At 41.9% G+C, this 17,172-nt stretch overlaps 1 protein-coding gene across 1 annotated transcript; it reads right to left on the bottom strand.

Annotated features, from left to right (window-relative positions):
* Positions 1-4,294: 4,294 nt before the first annotated feature.
* Positions 4,295-16,655, bottom strand: rel (v-rel avian reticuloendotheliosis viral oncogene homolog). Its single transcript, XM_068567949.1, has 11 exons — positions 16,609-16,655; positions 16,168-16,206; positions 14,647-14,786; positions 14,396-14,544; positions 13,764-13,855; positions 8,741-8,881; positions 7,433-7,537; positions 7,026-7,244; positions 6,825-6,890; positions 6,635-6,709; positions 4,295-6,503 (listed from the first exon to the last, which is right to left on the bottom strand). Exons 1-11 carry the CDS (start codon positions 16,613-16,615, stop codon positions 5,587-5,589), a joined length of 1,950 nt encoding a protein of 649 aa, XP_068424050.1. The 5' UTR covers positions 16,616-16,655; the 3' UTR covers positions 4,295-5,586.
* Between the last annotated feature and the right edge of the window lie 517 nt (positions 16,656-17,172).

Here is a 17,172-nt window from a genome sequence, read left to right as displayed (position 1 = left end):
CCTGTATATTCCTGTGTTTATACAACCACAAGAGGTGCTAAACATGGTAGAATCCCTAATCTTTCTCTCACCCATATTTGCCTTTCTGTTTGTGCGTACAGATATTTAATCGACTGGCCCAACCAGACCGATGACTTCACTCACCCTAAAGCAGCATTCCTTTACTCACACTGAAATTCCAATGTTCCTGATTGGTTGATTGGTTGAATGGTGTATTTTTGCTGGATTGGCCTGAAAGGGATGTGGGTACTTTTCACAAAACGCTGGTTCCTCCTTGCTCCTTATGTGTAATGTGTGCATGTTCTCATTGTGTTGCAAACGTGTGTATTGCACAAAGTATGCTTGACAAAATGGAAATTGGCGGCCTGTATAAAAGTGGAACTTTCAAGTGAAAATGTTGGCAGAACAAACAGAACTCAGTTTATAGCTTGTGCCATCCGCACAGTGTGTTGACATGATTGTGACAAGGTGTGGCTGCTTATGAAAAAGGGAAATACAGTAACTGAAGGGACAATTCTGTGATTTCTATTATATAAAAAAGCAAACCTAGACAGGGAACACTGTCAAGTTCTGTTGCCCAACGTTTAGACGTAGCTCCAGAAACTGTTGATAAAGTTGAGAAGAAAGGGTCTAGAGTTGGAAGCCAACCCTTAATCGTATTAAGGATGATAATCTTAGTATGATATTAGCTACTGTAAGCTACTACAAAGCATATGTCTGGTAAATCTGGGGGCATTTAAGCTAGTTAGAGCTATCTTAGCTAAGGTAGCTTACAACACAGCTTATTTATCTGATACTTTGATCACATCTTACATATTTGTATAGATTATTGACTTACTACGATATCGGAGCATCATTCATTTTTCAATTACAGGAAACTTCATTAGAAAAAGTCATTAAATTAGCTTAAGCTCAGGCTAGCTGTGATTTCACTTCCACTCCAGCTAGCTTTACTTGGCTGGTTAAAGCTAAATGGAGGGCTGTCACTGTCATTGCTTTTGTCTCTCTTTTGTATTTTGTGCAAATTGGACATGCAGTTTTTTTCTATCAGACCTCTAAAACAATGACATACATCTCTAAAACAATGAATACAACACACAGGTATTCACTGCTCTGCATGGTCAACATTCACAGTCAAAGCTTTGTGGGATTTCCCCCCATGCTCAAAAACATGGGTTAGGTCTTGCATAACAAGCCTCTCTAGCTACACATAAGGTACAACACCTATAATTAAAATGTGCTGCAGGAAGTTTGCAAATTGTAGGATCAGGGGAATTGCTCTCAGAGAATGGAAGTAATAACTGCTCTCCATATTTCACAGAGAGGTCTCGGCTCAGTGATCTTATAGGTGGAAAAGATGACTATATGTGTTTATGACATCGTTTGGGCATCATTCCATGAGTTGATGCAGAGGAAGGTCTTTTTCTAACCTGTTTTGCTCCAAAACAGGTTAATGGCTTTATGCAGTCTGTTTTCTGACAAAGTTAAAACATTTTATATTTCTTTACTGAATAATGTATTTATTTCCATGAGGCAGATATTTTGTATAAAAAAATATATAAAAAAAATCATGTTTACCTGTACATTTAAGTAATATGCATTTGAAAACCCCAGGTAATTATTGATAGTTGTTTTTAACTTAACAAACATACAATGAGCATCAAACTCAATATATGAGTAATATATTGAGTTAGAGGAGGTGGATAAATACCAATAAAGGTCTTCTATTATCAGTGCACCTCTCCGAGTGCACTGTTGTTGTTTGATTGCATCTGTGATAACCCTGATTTGGTGAGATAATGGCGCGTTCATTCAAGTGAAGTGTGACCGGATGCCTGGGTCGACAGCAACCATTTGCAGTGAGCAAGGGTTTGTGAGCTTCACAGGAAGGAAATGGGGGGGGAGGAGACAGAGCAGCAGAGGAGGGGCATTACTGGAACTAGGTGGCTAAACAGGTCTAGCTTGCCTTTTCCAGGACATGGTTAGAAAATACTCAAAGAACCACACTGCACTAGGACAAACTCTGGCTATGTGTGCATAGAAAGACGCACATGGCTGTACACACAGATGTGACACACAGTGTCACATCTGTGTGAGTGCACACGGGCATGTGGCCCGTGTGCACTCATGCAGGACTAACTGTTTAACCCCCAAGTCCTAAAACTAATGCAGCTTTTTGCTTGAGTGAAGTATCGTGACTGGATTACTTCACCGTGGTCTATGTGTCAGTGAGGACATTCGGTTCTCTTATTATTTACCTGTGTACTGGATTTGATGTTGCAATACCTTGTTACATTACACAGCCCTGTACCAGCTGCGTATATCAGCTCTGGATGAGTAAGCGCTGGGTTAAGAACTCAATGTAAACATTAGAGCCCAGGGTAAACATCTAGATTAATCACAAAACAGACTAAGTCTGCAACAGGCTTCTGTTAGCCCTGAACTAAATACGGGCATGCAACATTCCATGTTGCAAATTTCAAAAGGAATTATAAGCCCTGACCAAAAGATGTAACGTTGTGGTTGAGTTTTTGGACTGCTGCTCCCTGAGAAAGAAAAGTCTATGTGCAATAAATAAGTTTTTCTCTGGACTAAACAACCCTGTGCAGTGAAGTTTACGGTGAACTCGAGCCATCATCAAGAGAGAAATTATGCCAGCTCAGATGTCAAAACATCAACGTTTTTTCAAGAGCTCAATGTACCCACATTGCAGGAACACACTATCATCATTATGTCATGTAACCTATAATTAAACATTTTACTGACCGGCATGTGTTATTTTCAAGTTCAACCATGGTTATCCACCTTTTACAAGCCACTTAGATTACTTAGAAAAAAAATAAGCTATTTCCTCACATCCATCTCCCTTTAAGAAGAAAAAACTGAGCTAAAAAGAACAGTAAATAAGACTTAACAGGTGGCCAAAAACACAACTTCAAATGGTGGCCAAGGTTGCTCCATATGTCAAAATAAAATCAGTGAATCAAAACAAAAAGCCTGCGAGCGGATTGTTGACAGTACCTTGCGTGCTGAGGTTAAATCAGGGTTCACTGTGGTTCCTTACAACAACGAACAGGAAGGATGCTGCAAGCAGCATTTCACCTCAGTCTCCTTTAATACGAGAGAAAACAAAACATCCAACGGCGTACATCCTGGATTCCTTGGTAGTGACGCCTCAGGACGCACTGCTTAAAAAGTACCGTTGCGTTATTGAATGCAGCATTTTACAAGAAATAAGATTAGAATCAACATTTATCGATTGAAAGTATGAATGACGCTGATGCAAAAATGAAACTGTGCAAGAAATTCACCAAGTATCAGTATTGTCAATATGAGTGGAAGCAAAGTATGCCAAGGCCGTGACCATTGATTTACTTATCTTTGGACACATGCCTTGCTAGCTGTTTCCATCTGCTCCTAGCCTTCATGCTAATATAAGCTATCAATTAACCTAGTTTATCTATCAGCAAAGAAGTGATAAAGCATTTTTCCCAAAATTTTGAGACCATCCTATAGTTGTAAACGACTCGCACGTTGTGCAACACATTGCAGTTTGAGGTGGGGTTGTGAGGCACACTATTTCTTAGGTGGGAGCAGTTATATCAGTTGTTTCCCCGTTTTTACACTTCACTGGGCTAACCAACCGCTGGCTATAGGTTTGGGGTACCGTTACAGAAATGAAAATGGCTCAAGGACTTCTCAAAACTGAAGGAATAAACACTTCTAAATTTGTGCATTGGCATAAAAGCAAAAGGTTTCAACCACGAAAAGGCCAGGTTTCACAGCCATCAGTGCTCAGACTTTCACTTCAAGTTCAGACTAGCTTAGTTTGGGTTTTTCACACATTGTTTGTCTGGTTTGAAAGAAAAGAAAGACAATGAGCAAAATCCTGATGACAACTTAGGTGAGAACAAGTCCAGTAAAGCTTAAACTGAAAGTGCAGTGTCATGTGGCTCATCGCTCACCACGTTGTTGTTGGGACACATTGTAGTCAGAGACACGTAAAACTGAAGCCCAGTGCATCACACTGTAGCTTCTTTCTCAACGGAGAAAGAAGCTACAGTGTCGTAGGTTAATTGCACTTCAGAACATAACATACAAGGACATCTGTTGTTCGTAAGATTTTGGTAGCCTTAAAATGACACTTTAAATTCTGTCACCTCTGGTTGCAAAAAAATCCAATATGGATCATGTGGAATGAGACAGACTCTGTTTATTAAGAACTGATCTTATCAATAAATCGAAAAATAGCAAATCATACAAAGTAGTCATCAAAAATATTTATTTCCTTTTACAACAAAAAAAAAAAGCTTCTGGAAGGCATACAAGTACAAAAGCCACAGGCTGAGATAAACTACAGATGACATTTTGTTTATCATCAGCCGTGTGTCCAATCACAATATTCTTGAGCCAGGCACTCTTCAAAGCTATCAATAAGCTTGGCTGAAAGAGAGAAATACAAAATTGACATCTTTATATAAAAAAATCTGGTAGAAATGCTCTAAGAACTCTGGATAACACACGTGATCACTGTTATGACATAGTCATTACAAAGGAAAGACAACACTGAATGTGTTTCCTCCCACTTCCCCAATGGAAATTTCAGTACCTTGCCAGCTCTCGAGTGTTTCAGCATGGGTATTGCGTTCACTCAACTATGGCTTATATCTATGTACAGAGCACATCTAACAGCAAATTCTCTGCTAAGAAATCAATAAAACAGTTTATATGTAAGAATTCATTACAAAGCAATAAAAAGTGTAAAACCATGTTAATATTATCTGCTGTCGATTTAAATCCCAAACATACATTGGCCTCCGTTTCTTTTTCGAGTTCAAACACCCTACTATACAATATGTTCACAGTGAATCCAAGTTCACCTGAGAAAGAAAAAGAAATAAAGTAGTACATTCACATCTGTGGAATTCTATCTTTGCCTTGAAAATCATCAGCATGTTGTTGGTCATCTTTACAACCAAACAGCATGTTTTATCCCCACACTTTGCCATGTAGAAACCAGTTTGATTGACTAGTCTGGAGAATATTTCCTAAGATCCTCACACTAGCAGCTGGAAACCAATCAATGAATTAGTGGGTAGTAATTTGAACGACCCCAACAGGTCAGAGATCAAAGGTTAGGGTGGAACCTGAACAGGCGTCCTTAATGTAAATCCAAAAAGGTTCTGAAACTGCATGGTTCTTGTCTAAAATGTACCAAATAAATAAAGTGTAATCATGTTTAGGAGACTGGTGCATCTGTCCATATTATTTGAAAGCAGATGACTAAACGCCATGGTTGGCCAATAAAGTGTAGGAACAATCTCTTGGTGATGTCTTAAATAAAGAAGAAACTAATCAATCAATTGTACCTCCAAGAAACAATGTTTTTGTCTGGTTGTAGATTCCAAAAGGCTTTGGTGATTTTATGTAATTTGCCTACTGAGCAAACCCAAGCAAATGCCCACTGAGCCTTACTGGGCCGGAATGGATGAAGCAACATTTCTGGCTTTGCAAGGTCTTTACAAGACTAATGTATACCTCTGAGCTGCTTTTGTTTATTTATTGATACCAAAAATGTCACTCTTTTTAGTCGCTTTGCCGAGTTGCTTTGATCCAGTCAGCCAAACTTAGAAAATGGCCTTGTGATGCCATGCCGTTGCTTGAATACGTATTTTCCAGATTTTTATGAGGCTGGATGTTGCCACAGGCATCTTGCGTCATTGGATTCAGGTTAGTGCCATTGCTCATAGAACGAGGAAGTAAGTTGGTATACGTATTTTCTTGGCTTTCCCTCGGTGATTGCGTGACGGAAGCATGAGTCTCTTGTCTGATCTGGGGCTCCTGCTTCAGCTGGAAGCCAGTCTGAGGCCCTCCTCCCACCAGGTCTTTCAGAAAATCATCCCCTTCCATTCCCCCTAGGAAGGGGAAAGAGCCCAACACCTGTGACCCACCGCCACCTCCACCTCCAGGTACTGACCCGTTAAAGGTGTTCTGGACTGGATTGAGGGTTGTGTAATTGGACCAATCATTCTGGAGACCCTGGTTCTGGTTGCCCAGGTGGTTCTGGGCCTGGGTCTCAGACGCAAGCTCCTCCCTTTGGTGCTGCAGCTGGAAGAGTGCCCGAGACTCTAACTGGGTCATCACAGGAGCTTGGGAGGCAGTATCCAAGCACTGCAAGTCCCTCATAGAGAGCTGAGGAAGGGTGTTATTCTCAAAGCCACTGTGCTGCACTCTGTGGGAGTAACCGGGGCCACTGTTTGGCTGCTGTTGCCTGCTGCTATTAGGACGTGGAAGATTGCTCATGGCACTGGACTGGTTTATGGTGACCGTATCCATTGAAAGTGCTGGGTTGGGATTTACCCATGAATGGCTGACTGACACATTGGGAGCCTGTGACGTCATCATAACGTTCTGAGCACCTGGTTGGAAGGTCTGGTGGAATACAGAAGCTTGTTGCTGCATCGAAGATGTGGGCTGTGGCCTCAGGTACATGTTGCTGAGGTCTGGAAAACATGCATTGACATTTAGTGTGATAGCAGGACAGTATTATCCTGATCTTGATGGAAGTGCAATATATTTTCTGGCTTAACATCCAACTATTGCAATATGAGGGAAACAAAGTTAAACCAGTTACCTTTTCGCATGTGACTCATGGTACTCTGTGGCACCGCTTTGGGTCGGTTAATAGACAGACCAGCGAAAGGAATCCCTAAAGAAAGGCCAGAAATCTTTGTTACAATGCATACATGAATACTGAATCTCGTATATGCACATGTGGGCATATAAGATTGGTTGGATTGTATAAACAGAACCTTAACTCGTACCTGACAATCCTGATATCCTCATCAAGTGCTCTCTTTTACGCTTTTTCTCATTGTAGCCGTAAGGATCTACAACAAACGCAAAATATTCACATGTATCACTTGAATCAACCTGAGAAGCCCCAGTTCCTGAAAACAACCAGCGTACACCAACGAATGGCGAGAGTTTGAGTTAATACCAGAAAGAAGGAGATCTCTGCTTACCTTTGTCGTCGGGCAGGTATCTAAAATCCATTGGTTCACTGACTTCCTGATCAGAAGGCCGGCGCAACTGCATGTGCACAGTCACAGACTCCGATATGTTGGTGTTATAATAGGAAGGAGTCTTAAAAACGATGGCCACTTGGCGATGAACGTCAGCCTGAGAGAAGGAGCCTTTGGCCTCCCAACCGTCGTCGGAGAAGTATCGCACCTCAATGTCGTCTGGAGGTAAGGGAATGATGGGAAGACAGCAATGGAAAACTGAATGAGCATGCAAAATGATGGCTATGAGAAGCAAAATGGATGGAAAACAATGTCGAGAAAATTGATAAAAGATATGAAAAATCTGTAAAACAATGCAGTGCCGATTAGTTGATCGCAAAGGCCAACAGAATATTGATAGTTTGTACCTTTTTGTACTTTGTCACACAGTAAGAAGATCTCATCCCCTCCCTTGACACTGCCACTGTTCCTGTTGACCCGACAAATCCTCAGCTCCGCTGTGTTTGGGGCCCCTGATGATGCAGAACAAGGGTTGGGATAATGTCAGAATCTGCCATGACTTTATCTAGTCAATGTCTTGTTGTGAATAAACGAAACAGCTTTTGTGGCTCAGTCCAACTTGTTAAATATTTGCCTCAGTTTCGAAAAAGACCACAGTCATTTTACAGTCGAGGCCTCAGCGGGTTGAGTCACATGTCTATAGTCAGAAGAGGAAGTGCTCTATGGCAACAGGGTTGTTTGAGGCTTAGTGTTTAAAAAAAGAGCTTCCCCTTTCTCGATGTGTGTGAGGAACACTGAACTAGTTCACTAAGTGCAACACTCAAAACAGCGTTGAGCAAATAAATACTGGATACACAGGTCTTACAACAACACTTGGATGCAATGCTTTAAGTGGAAATGCCAGTGCCCAAAAGAGATTTAAGGTTATCGTAAAACCATGTAATTTCACATTATTTAGATCATTATTATTTGGCAAGTATAGGTTAACGTCCAGAAAAACCAAAACATACCATAATTAAATAACTATTTAATAATTTACATCTACTGTAGAGTAGCGATCATCTGAACATTTAATCTCGCAAACATTGGGAAAAGAATGAAGAGGTTTATGACCAACAGTCAACTAATTATTTAACAAGCATTGTTTTGATATACAAGCATTTGTTTGTATATATTTATACGACTCATGAGGCTCGGCTAAAAAAGACAAAGGCGCTGTGTCGTATAATAACTACACACACGCCATCCTCACGGCAAATGATCAAGTTGAGACTTGACATTGGATAACACCAAAAAAACATTTTATCATTGCATATCACTAAATGACAAATACAAAGTGAAAAAAATAACAATTCAATAGTTTATAATAGTTTGAATAGTTATGTAGAATAATTGTAATCATTTGGTTACCACTGCTGACCAAAACAAAAACAACATTATTAAATAAATGAAAACCATGACAGAGATGGGTTTTCCTTTTCCAGGGAATTTGTGGCAATTGATTGGCACAAACACTTATGCAAGGTAGAAAATTAGCGCCAAATGTTTGCAGCTCTACATTCATGTTATGTCATCAGCAGCTCTTCATGTGAACCCGGGGATGGACACGCCTAACCTCGGCAGCCTGCATTCCCGCGCAGACGCTCCCCCTGCATGCAGTTGCCTGACGTGACTTCAGCATGAACACACACTGTGACGCAGATCATACAACTCACTGTTGTCGTAGATGGGGTTGGTGACGATGGGGCTGAGCGGTCGGGTGTAGTGGCCGTTCTCGTCCTGCAGGAAGACCTGGATGCACAGGCGGACCACGTTCAGGTCGTACTCCTCTGTCTGCAGCAGCTGCTCACGTGGCACTGAGGTGACACACACACACACACACACACACACACACACACACACGTCATTTTCACAGCTACTTCATATGCCTTTACTGAGCACATGATGCTCTAAAGGCATGAGACCTGCACTGTAAGCAATGGTCATTTTGATAAAAAAAAGTATCAATGCATTATTAGGAAAATGCACTTGGAGTGAAATTATTAAACAATGAAATACTATATTAACGGACTATTATTTATGCATTCATCCGCACTTGCAAATTTGTTTTTTTATTCTTTGAGCACCACAAACAAATGAAGGCAGACTATAATAATTAACTATATAATTAATTATCCTATTAACTGCATTGCCGGCCACTAAACGTTTCTAGAAGCTGCAACGTGGGTGCTGCTGCATCAAAATCACTTCAGTCACATAAGGAACCAAATGTGCAAAAGAATCATGTGGTGAATAATTAATGAGAGACGTGTTAGGCCATCAGAGTGTAGATGGATAGATAGATCTCGTCACATCTGTAGGCTGTCCCCGAAACATGTCACAGATAATCTGTATTTTGTTTTTCAAGTATCCACAGCCCACACTTTCATCTACACACACAAACACACAAACACACGCACACACGCGTCACACATCGCCCTCAGAGGCGACACGCACCTCCTAGGGGAGAGCTTTATAACTGAGAGACGCCCACCCACGCACACACACACGCACACGCACACACACACACTATGCTTTTCACATCTGCCTACTTTTTCTTCCTCCATCTCTCTCAATATCTATTGTGCTCATGCCGAGGCCACCTGACGCCTTCAACTTGTCACTGCGGCGACGCTCCACGACGTCACCCTCGTGGTGGAAAGTGCCTATGCGTGTGTGTGTGTGTGTGTGTGTGTGTGTGTGTGTGTGTGTGTTTGAGAGAAAATCAGCACGAGCAAGAGATGAGACTCCCTGTACAAGTGGCCATGAGGGCTCCTGACGTGTGTGAAAGTGGTGGGACTGAAGTCAAAAGCTCAACTCTGTTTGAATTCATGATAACGTAAAACACCAACAACTACTACTTCAATAAGAGCAGCAGCAGCAACATGTGAGATGGAGGGAAACTCCTCGACCCAACTTACTATCACTGGACATGCTTAGTGCAAACAGCCAGCTTTAAGTATTGTTGTCCCTCCGGTCTCTTATTATAGCCATGTCACAAGTCCAAGTGGAGTCACCAGGTCATTGGTGCAGGTTTGGATTTTGCTCAATCAGAAGTCATCTCATATTGACTCCACAGCTGTGCAATTACGCATTTTAAAATGCGTTTAAAAGCCTCTTAGATTATATCCCAGATCAAATGTTGCACCTATTTAACGATATATGCAAAAAAACAATACCTTCTTTTCTATCTTTGTGTCAAACCCCAATGATCTTTTCCTCTTGTGAAATAAAATATGAAGCCTGCAATTTTAACCAATATTATCTTGACATTCATCCATTGATTAATCTGCAACTTTATGCGACGGGGGGTTTGTGTGGATCTAGCATGTCCTCTGTTGTTGCGTACGGGGCTACGTTCTAAGCCTGCCCACCTTTTAGCTGTCCAATCAAATGCAAAGGATTTGATTTAAATCCCTATTCTAACACTGAAATATACAGTTTTACTTGTTTATACGCCATTACAGAAGGTAAATGAGAACGCTCATTTGCGATCTGTCTCAGAGTTACACAAGAAGATCAACAATGATATGACAATCAGAAAATGGGTAGCTTATCTTAGCATAAATACTTAAAAAGGGGGAACTGATAGCGCTTACACTTCTAGATACAGATTTAAAAATATTACAATTGGCATTTGCGTTAAGCAAATAAAGCTTAATAAATCACAAAGTGAGAAACTGTCATTAATATGTGAAATTGTTATGTTAGGACACAGGTGCTCAGTTTCCATGCATCCATCTTTTTTTTTTAAGACCGGAGTAATTTCGAGGAACCTTTGACAACATTGCCTCGTACTTGAGAGGTGTGTGTGCTTACTGAGCTGACAGCAACACTGTAAAAATCAACATCTGGGGACTGAATGGTCTGGTCCCTCTGAAACAATGAAGGCACGCAAATCCCCTCCACCTCAGCTTTGTGTGTTCCCCTCAAAGCTGAGGGCGAAATGAAGACCGCTACAGGCTGGAGGTAAGTCGCAGCCACTGGGCCCCAGCTACAAAGAGGGACGAGGCCATTTGCTCCGGCGCTGACAGGGGACAGTGATGAAGGTCAGCGGAGGTGGGGCGCGAGGGAGCGGTGGTGGGAGGGAGCGGTTATGTACGAATGTGGGAGTGGAATGTGAGAGTGAGAAAGAAGGGGAGGCAGGTGCCAAGACCTCACCACAAACAGCGTCTCCACTGCATGACTCACAATTTCACCGAGCTTCACACACATCGCCACGATTTGTGTGTGTCTTTTCTGAGGCTGAGGCAACTAAAAAATACAACTGAATACGACTGAAGGAACATGATGCAAACATAATGTAATGGTTTTGGCAATGGCAAATCAAATCAAATGCACATGGCCAAGCCGATGGAAAACCTTTTCTCTTCAGCTGAGCAAAGACAAACAGAGGACGGACACGTTCTCTTTGGGACTCTCATTCACGCTTATGGAATGTGGAAATCACCAAACCTATGCCAATATTACGCAACATCGCTCTCTACCAGGATCCCATTTGTCCACACAGATTATATCCAGAAATCAATTCATCCCTACTACTGCTTAAGCACAGAGTTTTGGCTTGTGTGTTTGTACATCTTTTCACTTTTTGTGTGCCTGGGAAAAAATAACTGGAATTCGTAACTCCGTAGGAAATTGAAGAACGTCGAACCGAAACATCACAAGTATCATTTCAAGGGAGCTTCTCTCGTAGAAAGGCAATCTAATCCGCCCTTTTTTGAGCCTCTGTCTGACGCCAAAGAACACAATAATGAATAAAGAAAACACCATCACCCGTGTGAAAAACATTAACAGATGTGCCACTCAAATGCAAACAAAGAACAAACATAATACGATATCACAGACGCAGGATTCAGTTTTGTGTCAACCCGAGCACAGGTGAGGCGAGCTTTCTACTAAAGCATTAGTTCTCACACATTATCCCCTCGACTACCCCGATGTGGCCCCCGCCTACAACATTTAGCTTGAGTGCGCAAGGTGGTTGTTCGTGCGTGTGTGTGTGCATTGGGGGGGGGGGGGCTCCCTCCCTCGACACAGGAAGCAGCTGAGTTTCACAGCAGAAGTGAATTAAAGAGAGAGGAAGGTTAGCGGGTAAAAGAAAGAAGAAGAAAAAAAGACACCCAGCTGCCCATCTGGTCTGTCGCGATAAACACATTCAACCTGAGACTGGGGTGTCTGACAGTAACACCAATTTAATTGTTAAATTAATGTTAAGAGAATAGTGTGGGCATGTATGGGAAAGCTCAGTAGATGGAGCATGTCAAAAAAATGTCAGCTGGGGTTACTTTCCTACTTTAACTGTGTGTAACTGTCGAGATTTTTTTGTTCAAAGGGGCAGTTCAACCCCAAAATCTAAAACGTGTAGCGCTATTTATCCATCTAGATGGTTAGGTTACTTAAAATAATCTGCAGTCCTTTTGCAAGCAGTTTTTGTTCTACCATAGTTCTGTTCCTATTTGAGAGCAGGCAGATATCTCTGGTTGGTCTCTCTAAAACTAGGCTACCCAAACCTAAAGATTGATAATAAGCCCTGAGAGTAATTGATTTTTGGGGGTGAACTTAAGTCACTTGCTTCATAAGCCTTTGAGGCTGTATGCACACCGTGGGCTCTACAGGATCTGAAGTCAAAGCGAAGCATCGGCTACAAACTTTTTTGCAAACACGGAAAGTAGTAAATCAGAGCATCGGAGCAGAATAAGCAATATGTCAAATGTGTGTGGTTAGCAGATATCTGCTGAAGTCAAGCTGTTTCAGTCGCCACTTGTTGCCACTCGCAAAAAAAAAACACGCAAACAACAAAGCTCCCAAAAAACTAAAAGCATCAATGTCTCAATCAAACTTGCTTGTAAACCCTCCATGCTTTTACAGACCTGTAAAGCGCCATAAACCTACTGTTATCGTCATCTCTGAGAGCTGGGGGAACCCCCCTTGGGACCGCCCTCCACCCCCCCACCCGTTTAATAAATCCTGCATTCCCAGCCCTCACGTGGCACCCTGCGCCGCACTGAATTGAGCAACTGTGACTAAGAATGGGGAAGTAGGCCCCAACGCCTGTTTGTACATGAGAAACGCTGTCTGTCTGCGCCAGAGGACCGCAGAATGAAAGCGCATTAAGGAAATGGCACGGCCGCATACGGTGCGGTGGGGAGAGGGCCCATTTCTAAATCTAGTCAAGGAAAAATACTCTCCGGCCCCTGAGAATTGGGTCAATCGGCATGCGCAAAAAGCAATTATTTTGAACAGTTGTGAACCTGTTTACTCCTCGGTTATTATTAATAATAATGTATAAAAAAACAACAGAAGAAAATATGGTAATGTACGAATGAATCGCATGAAAAAAAACAGCCCTTTCTTTACTTGTAAGGACCAAAAACAACTTTTAGAACTTGTTGGTCCTTACAAGTAAAGATGTAGATTTAAAAAAAAAAAAGCAACACAGACATTGAGTTGCATTTTTATAAGGGCTTCTACAATAGGTGGGCACTGTAGCTTGATGAAATATGAATATATGGCAAATAGACTATTTAAAGCTGTGGATCATGTTGGGTAAAAAAAAACAACTACAGAAGTTATGTTGACAATAATAAAGGAACGTGCACACTGATGTGCATTCAACAGTATCAGTCAGGTTGTAAAGCAAACATATTACAACACAAGTGGGTTGAAAAGAACAGACAGGAGAGCAGGAGGACTCACCATTAAAGGGGTTGATCCCTCGGGTCATCCTTTGCACGATCGCCTCTTTCACTTCTCTCCTTCTCACACACTGAATGCCAAGATTCTGGAAACTGCGTGAATGACAGTATAACAACAACACAAGGGCATGAAAAAAAAAGAGACGCGACTCTTACAGTGCTGCAATAAGCTGATAGGAATGAATAAACAAAAAGCGCTGGCCCACACCTGAGCAAAGTATGATGTCAACAAAAAAACAAAAAAACTATACGGGCACGGGAAGCTGAGGATAAAGGTCAAAGCGATTGTGCACTCTGCCCAACCCGTCGGACTTTACCACGAACCAATGATTCAATGCTAAATGATTGACCCCAAATCTGCGAGAGCAATTTAATTTATCTGCATCATCTGAACTTACTACAGCGTCCAGGAGTTGCAGTTTTAGAAGCAACAGGAGTTAATGACTCCTTCGAAATCTCAAACATGAATGAATCCCCCTGAACCTGACCTTTCTAATACACACACACACACACACACACACACACACATAGCGCAACAGATAGGGGATTTAAATGGGGATTAAGGCCGAGACTATAGCGATGCCGATGACGTCACAGAGTGACACAGACTGCTGTTGTGAGTGGGGAACTCACGCGATCACCCTGCGGTCCGGTCCGAACTCGGCCTCGTAGAATCCGTCCTTGCAGTCCTTCCCCACCAGGTCGTGCGGGTGCGGTCGGTACGGTTCGTTTTTCGTCACCAAGTAGACACGCACCTTGCCTTTGCCGCAGTAATTCAGGATCTGTGTGGGAGGGCGAGCACCGTTTATTGAGGGGCACTGGTGCAAATGAGAGAGAGCGAAACATGTGCAGTTCATGTCTGAAACACTGCTCCAGCAACCGACCTGCAGACTCGGGTAGGACCTGTTGTTGTCGGAGCTCTTGTCACCGGGGATGCTCCCGGCCGAGCGACCCTCGCACTTGTACCTGAAGCGCATCCCCCTCTGCTTGGGCTGCTCGTAGATCTGGATGGCTGGCTCGGCCACTACAGAGAGCGCAGATCATGGGGTTGAAAAAAAAAGAAGTAAATGACAAGGTGTGGAGAGGAGCGGACGAAGATGGATTGAGTTCAACCAAAAAGCTAACATTTTCACAAATGTCTTGACCTATAAAATGTCAGAAAATTTTGCAAATGAACAGCACAACACGTGCGTCCATATTTCTGTGCATTGTGGAGGTATGCCTAAAGGTGTGTATAAAAGTGATTTTAAAGGAGCAAGGAAATAACATTTATTTTTTTTACAAATTAACACTTGAAATGACAAGGCGGTACGGAATGTAAATCACACTTTGATTTTCAGGTCAACCTTTTTTGGGGGGGGGGTCTTTTTACAAAAATGTAACAAAACACTGGCAACAAAAAGCTCTTGGGTCAATACTAAAGATAATAAATATGAAACTTTGAATCATACCCTTTTTTTAAAAAAAAAGTGGTTTGAATTGACATCAAACAGAAACATTGAGCGTGTTTACATTAAATGTATACCTGAGCCTGATCTATAGAGGAAACCATAAACTAGATCTTTGGATAGGTGGGAAAAACAACACTGAATGGAAATGCTATGGACTCTTTCTGCACATCACAAATTCACAAAATGTTGATAGGTTGACATATCACCTAAATCCAATCCACTTGGATTGTTGAATCAAGCCAAAAACATTGATCCAAAGGATTTTGCACTTCTTCGGTTCAAATTGGGGAAGCATTTCAGACAAGTTACAGAAATACAGTTGACACAGCGTCCTGTTAAAAATCAAATTTAGCCTAAGGCATCATTTAAACCGCTAAGCATTCAATAAGATTTGCTAAAAGAAAATTTAGGAAATGTCTGTCCCGCTTTGACCCTTTTGCATGAAAAAAAAAACCTGCAACCACATGATGAGAGGGGAACTAAGACGGGTAGGGGAAGTGTCAATCTTACAATAATCTAACAACACTGAAATGGGTTTTCGAAGACAGCCGAGCGACAGAACCTGCATACGATTGTTGCGTAGGGCAATGTGAAACAAGTCCTGTGACATTTTGGACCTATTGGGAAATATGCTTTTGCCAAAGTGGAGCGTCCGGGGCCACTGGCCTGCCTTACTCATTTCTTTGCACCCGCTTTGGGCGAGGACACGCCGAATGTCAGAACCAAGACGCAATGGAGCTCATGCGCACAGCAATGTTAGGACATTTGACCTTTTCTACAGACATGGATTACAGGAACCTCACATAAACTCACACTGCCAAGCTTAGAAAAAAATGAAGCAAAGCTTCCCAATACAACTAAATGAGGAAGTGAAAGAGGCCATCCTGTGCATTCAGAGATTGTTTGCCTCTTTTAAGCTTTACTTTGACACAAAGGGTATTGAAATACACTTACTCAGGTGTGGATCGTCCCCTAGCACGGAGGACATAAGAACTGTGGATAGGGGGCATGGAGGAAGATAATTAGAAAGGTTGGTTAATATAATAAATAATGACAGATTAATAACATGTCCCAACAAAACTGGTTTGTTGTGTTTTTAAAAGCTCATTCAGTCCTGCTAGAGCTGCACTGACACTTATTCTAAATCGATCATTGCAACATTGTTGCAACGTTGTTGAACAAACTCATGGTAGGGTAAAATAGTATTTCATTCAAAAATAAAATCAAGCACATCAATGTGTTTGATTTTAATATCATACATTCAGACTTAAGATATTAGTATACATCAAACTTAAATCACATTATTAGTAGTATTATGATTGATCCCATTCTGTCGTAACCTCTCCTACAGCTTATTGTTGTTACAATACAGTACATAAAGTTGTTGCTACTCACCATCCATGATGTACAACGTCGTATCACGGGTTATGGTCTCTCGGAGAACACCGAGCTGAATGAGTGACAGTGGACAGGAAAAGTTACATTTGTTACAGGACACCAGCAGGGGGGGAATTCCCCCTTCGTCACCGCCCCCTCCATGTGAACCGACCAATGAGAGGGCCGCATGAGTCACGGCAGAAGGAGGGCGATGGGAGGAGTCACTTCTCTTCACACACTGGCCCGTATGTGCCTCGAAAGTGCCGCGCGGAGAGATCACACAACAAGTGTGTTACACTCACATATAAGAGACCGGATGTGGGGGTAATATAGACGGGGGGGGGGGGGGATAACTCACGTGATAAGCAGCCATCAGTTTTTGGGATGAAGCAGCGAAGACAAATATATAATATAAGCAATGTAAAAACAGTAATGAGTTCTGAAACTTTGTGAAACTATGTGCCACTGCTGTCTGTTTTAATCTCAATGAGGCATTGCTGGTAAAATAAACTTCAAATAAAAAAGAAAAAATGAAGGAATAGACGTTGGCCTACGTTATGGCATTGTTTTACGTATTAGTTA

This window comes from Clinocottus analis, unplaced genomic scaffold (genome assembly GCF_023055335.1).
Source record: "Clinocottus analis isolate CAN_PGR_092001 unplaced genomic scaffold, fCliAna1.0.p SCAF_8, whole genome shotgun sequence".
In the NCBI taxonomy this organism is placed as follows: Eukaryota; Metazoa; Chordata; class Actinopteri; order Perciformes; family Cottidae; genus Clinocottus; species Clinocottus analis.
The sequence above is the reverse complement of the archived record's forward strand: the minus strand, read 5'-3'. Positions and strand labels throughout refer to the sequence as shown.

Bases quoted from the DNA above. Each gene is read 5' to 3' on its own strand.
- rel (XM_068567949.1), bottom strand. The intron at 13,856-14,395 runs GTGAGTTCCCCA...TCATTCACGCAG, and splicing joins CCGGACCGCAGGGTGATCGC to TTTCCAGAATCTTGGCATTC. The intron at 6,710-6,824 runs GTACGAGTTAAG...GCCTTTCTTTAG, and splicing joins GAGGATATCAGGATTGTCAG to GGATTCCTTTCGCTGGTCTG.